Genomic DNA, 10,142 nt, shown 5'->3' on the forward strand with positions numbered 1-10,142 from the left:
TGCTCTCTGCTTTGGCAGTATTTAGTAAGTGTAGATGGGGCCTGAGCAAAGAATACATGTGAGGTGGTTGGTGGGAGTTTGACAATAATGTGTTAAAACAGAAGTCAGCATTGCCACACTTACAGAAAGCATCATGTAATGAGCTGCTGTCTGCACAGCATTTTCTACTGTACACCACTTAAAAGTGGCACTAAATGCACAGCTGAATTGCAGGATATATGGTTGGAGTGATTGCTTCTTGAGAGGACAGCAGGACAAATGCATATATACCTTAATTAAAAGAAGTGGGATCTACATTAAGACACAATTGCAGATAACCTGGAATTTCAAATCTGGTTCTCTATGAAAAAGCATCACAGGGAGGAGAAGACCACATAGAAGAAAATGAATGAATGCACGTGATCAGAATCCCAACCTGCAAGTGACGTTTCGTGCTTTCGTCATCTTTTTTGTGATACAGCAATGCTGATTAAGTATGCGGAAATGTGTGGTAGTCTTCTTTACATGAGTTAAAGGCATAAGCCTGACTTCCACTCATTTATTTACAGCTATATGCAGCTATTATTCACAATTACCTGTGGATGTTTCTTGCTTAACCCATTTCACAGTTCCATCTTTTACACTACTTGAGGCCATTAAAGAAGGCACCTTCCCTAGGGAATTTCTGCTGGAGGTATGTTTGTTCCAGGATCCCAGGGTTTGCTTATTAGGATAAATATGACTGACTGACTTCATTGGCTTCATTTTACTATGTTTAAAAAACAATAGGTTTCTGCAGAAACATATTTAGTGAAATTCATTAAAGCATAGTGTATTACCATAAAACTGGATTCTGTATACTTAAGTGTTCTGCCCCTCTTACAGCCCCTAGAGTCACTTGATTTAACTGGAGCAAAGCAAATTAATAACATTCTTCATATGGAATCATGAGGACTCTTCTGTGCTTACCAACATAAGATATAATAAAATTTGCACTAATTTCATTGCATACAATAAATACATGTAGATGAGATATAAGTGCCTTAATCAGTGTCTTGTCTACATTTTTTCATGTAATTACACATCAGTTCCCCAAGGCAGGATGCAGTACTGCCAGTAACTTTTGTTTTTAAATTCAGTGTGCAGGCAGGATCTACTAGGAATGCTCTTCATATCCAGCTGGAACTTAATTATTAGGTATCTCTGAAGTATGTAGTTAGTTTTTCTGTCCTCCCCAAGTAAAACCCTTCAGGCAGAATATTGCACTGAACCCTAAATGCGTAAGCGTGAGGCTTAAGGGTAGCTCTAGATGTTTAAGAAAGTATAACTAGAAAAAAAGAGGAATATGAACATGGAGGAACAAATCCTTTCAGTTATCATCATCTTCATCTTCAAGGGGTTCTCGTAAACCTTCGCTGTGCCGACTTTTCCCAGTCATTTCTAATAAGGCCTGAGCCTCAGGGTCTACATCCAGGATACTCTTCTTACCTTTAGTCTGTAAAGCAAAATAAAATAAAGCCAATTTATGTTGTCACTATGAGTTAATCAGTATTCAGCTACAAGAAAGAGACACACTCAAAAGTCCACAAGAAATGTGGTTTGCAAGTTTGTCACGATGAAGCAAGCATTCTTTCCAAGTAAGGCATCTAAGATTCACTGGGATACATCAAATGACTGATTCCTATGGCTAAACAAAATATTAAGAACAAAATGTCTGATAGGATGTTGGACTGTTATGAGCCTGACCTCAGTTTCCAGCACAGATGTGAATTCTTTTTAAAGGAATAGATTCAAGTACAATTCAACAGTTGTTGTAAACAATTTGTTCCGTTTCTATTCAGAAATTGTGTGTCCAGTGAACAGACAGGATACATTAATTTAGTATGAAAAGAAATATAAAATTAAAACAAAAACAACCATTAAAAAAAAACAAGCAACTGTGCAGAACAGACAGTTTAATAAGAGAATGAACCGCAGGGACAGAGGAGACAGGAAAGAGGTCTCGTACTAATTGCCAGGGATAAGCCAGGTGCAGAAAGACTGACATAAATCTAATCATAAGCTATTTAAGCAACAAAGCTCTCTCTTTGTATCCCTGCTGAAAGCAGGTTTCCTAGGCACTTCAAATATCACTGCTCTATACAGAGTATCAGCTGTTTAAATGCAGCTCCTGCTGCTTTTTTATTAGTCTCTGTTAGATAAGGAAGTGCTGAGATTGGAGCTGCAAGGATTATAAATGGCTAATCTACTGCGAAACAACAATAAGTTGCAACTCACTGATAAAGAAACGTTTTGCTTCTTTCAGTTCTCTTCCTGAGCTATAGCTGAGACTTCTTTTTGCATTTCTAGGGCTTTGTTTCTGTTTTACAAACACTGGGTTTTACTCAACCCCTCCAAGGAGGTTCCTCCCTCGAGGCCATTCCTCAGTATCAGAAAGGCCTCTAGAAATTCTGAATCAAGTATTGTTCTTCCATCGCCTCACAGCTCCCGCTCCTTTTTCTTACTACGGCTCCCAGTCATTTCACTGTTTTGCAGTTTTCTTGGAACAAAATGTTTTGTTGAAGAAACCATTATTCATTACAGTAGAGAGCCAGTGTTAATGAGAAAACTGCAACTGCAAGTTTTTCATTCGCATCGCCTCCCATTCCAATTCAGACACCATTTCACAGCTGTCAGCCCTGTTCACCAACCTCTGCACTTTCAGGCATGTCTCCCACAGCCCAGACTTCCAAGGCATCCAGTGTGAAGTTCTCTTTAGCTGACAGCTGAGGACTGTTGTAGGTGGTACATCGAGGTTTTGCTTTACTGTGTCCCTTCCCATAATCACTGTCCACCCAGAGTCCAAAGTAATCGTGCTGACCACCCATGCCCTGTAAACCAAAGCAGCACATTGAGCATTTGCTACACGTGTAAAACAGAGCAGACAAGTTATGAAACCAAGACTGTACACTGCCAAGTTCAGTATTTATGCCACGCTCAGTGGGTAGCTGGAAAAATATTCTAAGTGAACCTGATCTGTACACGGATCCAGCATTCCTGAAGACAAATAAGAATTTGCCCGCGTGATGCTGCCCTCCCTGTATGCTTTACAAATATCAGGATCTTCAAGGACTTCAGCTCTGCCTTGTGCCAGAAATGCAGCTCACTGGCTTTTGTTTATTGATTGACAGTTCCATTTTAAATAGATTGGAAGCGTTGGCTTTAGCTGTATCTCTTCCATCCAGAAAAGTAACCACAGAAATGGGTAACGTAATTGGATGTTGTTTGTTTTCTGTGTTGCAAATTTATCTCGGTCTCCTGCAATTCCCAAAGTTAGGGCACATAACACAATGAATCTGTAAAACACTGTTCCAAATAGAAGTTGTTCTGTGGTTCTGCAGAAACTTCTCTGCATCTGGGGGGCTCATTCATGGATTTGAGTAAAGGGAGTTTCTGCTGCTGAACTCTACAGCAGCAGCAGCCTACAGAAAACCCTTGTGCTCTAATTCCATCATTTAAAAAACAATTACTGTGGCAATGAGAACAGCCATACAAAGCTCTTCCGTTCCACAAATCAGCCAGCTCCTGCTTTTTCAATAAGGTGGACAACATGCTATCAGTTTACCCAGAAAATTTGAGGGAAAAAAAAAACAACACACATCATTGCCATAATTTCCAGAACCCAAACCTGCATGAAGCCCACCTGCTTGGGTCAGACACGAACAAAGCCTATCCTAGTTATGTGGTACTTCATATACATGCCAACTATAGAGAAGTAAAAACTCTATTAGTACTGCAGACAGTTCTTCATTGGTATCCACAGTTCACATCTTACATCTTACACTGATGATTTCAGGCAGCAAATAATAATAATCCTCCTAGTAACTGTGAGACAAATAGAGAAAGAATGGAAACATCCTCAGAGAAAAACGAAGTGAAACAAATCAGCTCAAAGTAACAGAAGCAAAAAACAAAACACTTCCAAACCTCAGCCATGAATCCAATTTCTAAGCTGTTATTTCTCAGTACTTACAAGTCCATTTGGCATTGTCTGTTGGCCGTGGTTCAAATACATGTAGTGGTCATTATATCCTGTGTATGTGTACACAGCAAGAGAGGGAAAAACAGAGAACAGAAAGCATCTATTGTCACCTGCAGAGGGAAAAACATCTGAGGTCAGACCACTGGCTTAGCAGCTCTGAAATGAAAGACCGCCATCTGCTGGACGCGTTACTTAAACGCTATTTCAACATTTATGCTGTATTGCATTCACTCTCACCTATGGAGCTACCGGAGTTGACAGATTTCACTGACAAGGAGACCATGATCAATACGTCCTGCAGTGTTAAAAGTCTTATCAAATGACAGACAAACGAGAAGCATTCATCAGCAATATGCTTGGCCATGCACGAGTATGGAGTTTAACACACTTCCAAAATGAATGTTATTTTTGGCACGAGAAAATACACTTGAACTATTGGAACTGCTATCTGTTATGAAAATAAAATGACAATATCCATTAAGCAGACCGGATCCTTGTACCTGTGCAGAATAAGCAATGTTGTCCTGAACCGTGAGATATTAATAGGGGGAAGAAAAAAAAGTGAGTTTTACCTTGAAACTGTGGTTTCACCTCCCAGGAGTGAGATGCAAAGCCACCAAAGATAAAGCCATCTACGTCCTTTAGGATCACGATGCAGGGACCTTTGTTCACTATGTGTGCACACAGCTGGGAGAAGCTTTCTCCGTGAAGTTTAGAAGAAAATAAAAGCCGCCACTTGTGCTGCAGCTCTGCAGGCAAATGGGAGTTGATGTATATGACAGATGGGATGTCAAAGAGGCTGACAATTCTTCCTTTGATGCCTTTGCAGCCTGGAACCAAGTTGACTATGTCTTTGGTTTGGTCTGGGAGAGAATGCAGAACATGGAGGCCCTGCCTGATAACAACGCTGAGGAAAGCTGAGATTTGTGGCACTCGGTACACCCAGTCCTCAATGACACTTCTGTCAAAGTCCATCTCCATCAGCTGAGGACTCACAGCTTTTGTCCCATCTAAATAATAAGACATATGGAAACAGTAGTAAGCTGCACTGTACTTTCCTTTAGAAAAACAATCCGTTCATTTTTAAGTGTAAAAAAGATATTCATTTATTTAGACATAAAATCATGTACAAAAAGAGTCAGACTCATGTAGCTGCCAACAGAACTGAGAAACATCAGCTTGTGACACTGATTGGGCTGTAATAATTAAAATACGTGGACTCATAGAAGAGCAACAAATGAGATGTTCTTTGGAAAACAGCAAAATCTATTACTACAACAGTGCAAAGGTAAATCCTGGCTTTGCAAAATGACATACAATCAGAAAACATTTGCAGATGCATCAAAATGTCACCTGCAGGTCAGGTACTTGTAAAACAGGTTTGCATGTCTGCTTAAACTGTGACTTCAATCTTGGATTTTTGGAGGAAGCTCGAATAATCGAAGTTCCCAAGTTATTCTCAAAGCACTAGGTTTAGAAACTGGTCTCATCATTTAAATTCACAGAAATATGGCACAGAGAGCAAATTTCTTTTGAGATTAGAGATTATGCAAGCTCTGTGATGTTTTGGGATGTACTAGATCAGTGTTGCTTACCTGCAAGTTTCAATTCTGATAGAAGCTGAGAAGACAGAGCCTTTACTCCACCTGCAGAATCCCTAGTGTTCTCCAAATTCCAACCTTTCAGTTCCTTCCTGTAGCTCAGTACATGGACTACAGACTTGATCAGATCCTCTGTGAACTTAAAAGGTTAAAACATCACCACACCATCATTTCTTAAATAACATTGTACAGTGCTCCAAAGACTTTCTGAGGGGAAAGGCAAGCAGTACTGATGCTGTAATCCCAATGACAGAAGCATCTCCTCTCGTGAAGTCAGAAATAACCTACCCAAGGGACCTGCTTTAGCAGGGGGGTTGGAGTTGATGATCCCCAGAGGTCCTTTCCAACCTCTATAATTCTGTGATTCTGTAATTACTTTATCAGTGTCATAAGGCTTGAAAAGCGTATTTTTAAATATCACATCCCAAACTGTCCCTGTAAAATAGGATGCAAAAGATGGGTGGGAGTTGAAAGTCTGCAGAGTAGAAGCCACTGATGAATTCTACTTTGCAAAAGATATTTACTTGATCTATCTTGTGGCTAATGCTGCATTTAGCTCAGTTCCCAGAAGCACCAGCCACACCTCACTCTTTGCTTACTCCAGCCAACGCTATCTATCCAATATCAGCAAGTCAGCAGCAGAGTGAAAAACAGCCATGAAACTGCTCTGAATCATCCTGCGTCCTAAGGGTTACCTTCAGATTACCTACCAAAGTCTGTGCTCTCTTACTGTCCCCCAAAACATGCATTTTGCTTTTTGGTGTACCTCTTGGATTTCCTTGCCCTTCACAGGTCCTTCTGTGGTGGAGATCATTCTCATTATTATGGAAATCTTCTCATCTGCATTTCCTTTTAAGAGGTTGGACATAAAAATTACAAACTGCTCCTTAGCAATGTGGTCACTGGGTGCAGACGATTTTCCAGTCAGGTCAATACTTCTCATTCCGTTGTACAACCTAACAGTCATTTGCTCTGGCAATGGCTCCCTCATATATGCCTACAAAGAGAAAAATAGCAAAGAATATATATTTTTAAATGAATAACACATAACTGAAGAACACGGCTAATGTGCACTGAGATACACTGCTATGAACAAAGGTTTTCTACTAACAGATGAGTAGAAATCACAAGCAGAAGAAAGGTTTTTTTATGCATCTTCAGTTTGGGTCTGATGACAATGCAGGCAGTGGACAATGTTTTTAACTCAGTGCATGTGGAACAGAACTCAGATCATCTGAGTTCCATAAGGCATCCTTAATGCTAAGACAGTTGAACTCAGGGATTGGTCAAGTTGCATGACTGGCCCACTGAACTGAAGTTAGACTTCAATTCGTGTGCACACATTACAACACCACAGAAAGATCTGAATCCGTGTTCAAGAAATATTCACAGTGTTCAAGTTAATGACAGGGTTTAAAAATAAGTCATCCAAAATACATCTGTATGCTAGGATATTATTACAGTGTCTTCATTGTGTGAAGCACTGTGCAGAACATGCTGAACACATGACCTGAGGCATAGCCCAGTGGGGACTACACTAAAATCAACAGAGCCCCACCTCCATAAAAGCACTCCTGATCAATTCAGCAGAGCTGCTATTATCCATCTATTGCTGGCTCAATACCACCCCTATCAAAGCCACCAGGGATGTTCCTATTTGATGTTAATGGCTGTTGCTGTGCCTATAGGGTGAGATGTAACGTGCTGAGCTCTACCCTCCTTCTGCTGACGTCAGCGGTACAATTCCCATTGATTTCAGCAGAAGCAGAATTAGTAAAGCCACAGTCACACACAATAGAAAGCTTCATGAAGAGGGAGGGACAGTCACAGGGGGTACAGCTGCCTTTAAGAGACTTTCTAGCAGCACTGCACGAGCCTGAAGTAACACAAGAAGCAGGGAATAACATTAAAAACATGACACTTGACAAACTGCAGTATTACCCACCCACTCCATATCCTTTCCACCCACCACTTAGCTGCACTATTTTGTTATGCTTAGTTATTCCAAGAGCAGACTCAAGAGGAACAGGGGAACAGGTAAAGAAAAGTAGAACGGTAAAAGGGGAAGCTTTAGAAAACATCTAACAAACACACATCTCTGACACCTTAAAATTCCTGTCGTAAAGGGCTTCAAGTAATTATCTAGAGATACCAACTTTTTCTGCTTTCCAACTGTGCAGTGCAGCCTGTCCAGAAGTCCAGAAGTCACACAGCTTCTTTCTACTAAAGCTGTATTCACCTGAGTTTGTAAGTGGGGCCCAGCCAATGTTATCAGACTTGCTAGATTAAATATGCCATGTATCAGTCAAGCTCAGGAGCCTACAACACAGGCACACCACTGCAATCACCCCTGTACTGAGGAATTAGGCACCTACATGCAGTCTCTCCAAAGATTTAAGTTGGCAAACAAAAGGGAAAGGGAAGGGAATAGGCAAAGGTTCATCAAACATTCCTTTATGAGAAGGGCAAAGCTAGAAAGAGAACTTCCTCCAGGTCACCAAGGACCAGATTCATGGAAGGAGGTACTAGAACTGAAAGACTGGGCAGCAGCAACACTGCTTCCAAACTGGTGAGAGCTGATAACTGCCAGGCTGGAAAGAAGTTGAAGCTGGTCTGTATGCAGACGCATTGTTAAATACCTTAAAATATCCTGTCTCTCTCATGTGGTTCTAATTTGATTCCATTAATTGTGTAGCATATGTACCAATGCACTTTAATACGACATTCATTTGGCCACTTGATTCCTATCTAACTGAAGTTATGAAATATTACAGCGAATCATTTTCTACTTCTTTCTTGATTAGAAAATGAATGCGAAGTTAATCAGAGAGCATAATATATACTAATTAGATAAAATAGGGAGCTACTGCTTAATCAAGCAAAATTGAATTCTCTCCTGATGCAAGTGAGAACATTAGATAGTGATGCAAATGAGGGAGAAAGATACAGTCAAAACCAAACTGAGATGTGACAGCTTGAGAAAATCCATAAATAAATTACACGTACAAACTCCTGGGGGAAGAGCATTCCTCCCACTTTTCTACATTCTGTAAAAGTATTTTCATACCTCCCAGCATATCTCAGGATCAGGAAAGCTGCAAATTGATGCAACAGAGTGATTCAGGAGAGAAATACCAACTCAGGAGTCATTACTCAGCTTAAACTGTAAGAAAATATTAAATACATGTCCTACCCCAAAATATTAATTATTAAATTAAGACAAATACCCTTAAAAATAATTATTGCCATGTCTTTAATTCCTTTCTAGAACTGCATTCAATACACTGTTCCAGATATATCAAGAATAATTTATTTTCTTGCCTTCAGTGCTTCCAGAGTCACAGTTTTCTTCATAGCTTTTCCATTTTTGGCTGCTGCTGAGCTGCTTGATCCTGATAAGGTATCAAATACACCATCAACATCAGACTGCTCCTCAGGAAGAAACCTGGAAAGGTGGTTCCGATAGGCATTGCTTTCTGCATTTCCCATCTTTTCAACCTGAAGCAAAGGGAAAGGAAAATAAAAGCAAACAGAACGGTATCACAACAGTCCCAAGAGACATACAGAGCAGTCTGACATACCAGTGCAAGTTTTACAAGAGGAGCAAATTAATGAGTTTGTTGAGAAACTACTATCAACTGTGTAGCTGTAACTGTGATTTAAAAAAGGACAGTCAGCTCTCTGCTTAGACCACCGTCTACCAACTCAAACATCATCAAGGTCTTATCAAATGGAAAAACTAGTATGATTTAATGATTAAATTAGCTCGCACAAAGTCACCGTGAGTCTGTCAGCTGGAATACATCCGTAAGGCGAATATAACAGCCTACTTATGGATTGTTTATGCCAGATGATGCTGCATCTTTCTGATGCATTAACAGACTGAAGCTACGCCTGCCGATATTACACAGCACTACAGCACCATCACTCTGAAGATCGCATGAGAAGTTTTTCCTCATGAGTTGACTCAGAAATCCATGAGGAAACAAGGGGAATGAACAGAGCTAGGGTATGACTGGAGGCACACCACCACCACATGGCTTCACATGAGTTCGGTACACTGCTGGGAGCTGCCACCCTCAGCATTAAGGTGCTGGGCTTGGTTACTTCGTGTGTTTTGTTTAAACGTCTATGCTACACTTACAACCTCTCTCAGTGTCTCAGGCTTCACCCGCATTACAGAGACTAAATTAACGTGCGGAGGTTTGCCTGGGCCACACACACGAGGTTTCAGAGCAGCACAGACCCATCAGTATGCCCAGCATCCCAAGCTGCACCACGGCAGCGATGGCAGCACGCAGCCTTGCATGTACCCGACCTGTGGGCACAGCCGCACACGGAAGAGAAACTGCACCATCCGCCCTTTATTGTGGTTTGCTTTCCATTTCCACACCACTTCCGGCACTTCGCTTTCGGTTCAGGGCTGCTACTTCCACACTGATCGTGTTTAATAGCGAAAAAAAGCATTACGCCCAGCCCGTCCTCCTACCCAACCCACAGCAGCCCCGCGGCGTCCCCTCACGCCCCGCTCACCGCCCGCC

The 10,142-nt window shown here is 41.1% G+C and overlaps 1 protein-coding gene across 1 annotated transcript; it reads right to left on the reverse strand.

The window, feature by feature from the left end:
• Window positions 1–119: 119 nt before the first annotated feature.
• On the reverse strand, window positions 120–9,120 carry MEAK7 (MTOR associated protein, eak-7 homolog). The gene is made up of 7 exons (XM_003209863.4): window positions 8,923–9,120; window positions 6,368–6,598; window positions 5,596–5,740; window positions 4,573–5,010; window positions 3,992–4,110; window positions 2,670–2,849; window positions 120–1,474 (listed from the first exon to the last, which is right to left on the reverse strand). The coding sequence occupies exons 1-7, from the start codon at window positions 9,088–9,090 to the stop codon at window positions 1,349–1,351; spliced, it is 1,407 nt and encodes a 468-aa protein (XP_003209911.1). The 5' UTR covers window positions 9,091–9,120; the 3' UTR covers window positions 120–1,348.
• Window positions 9,121–10,142: the final 1,022 nt, after the last annotated feature.

Source organism: Meleagris gallopavo, chromosome 13, assembly GCF_000146605.3.
Source record: "Meleagris gallopavo isolate NT-WF06-2002-E0010 breed Aviagen turkey brand Nicholas breeding stock chromosome 13, Turkey_5.1, whole genome shotgun sequence".
In the NCBI taxonomy this organism is placed as follows: Eukaryota; Metazoa; Chordata; class Aves; order Galliformes; family Phasianidae; genus Meleagris; species Meleagris gallopavo.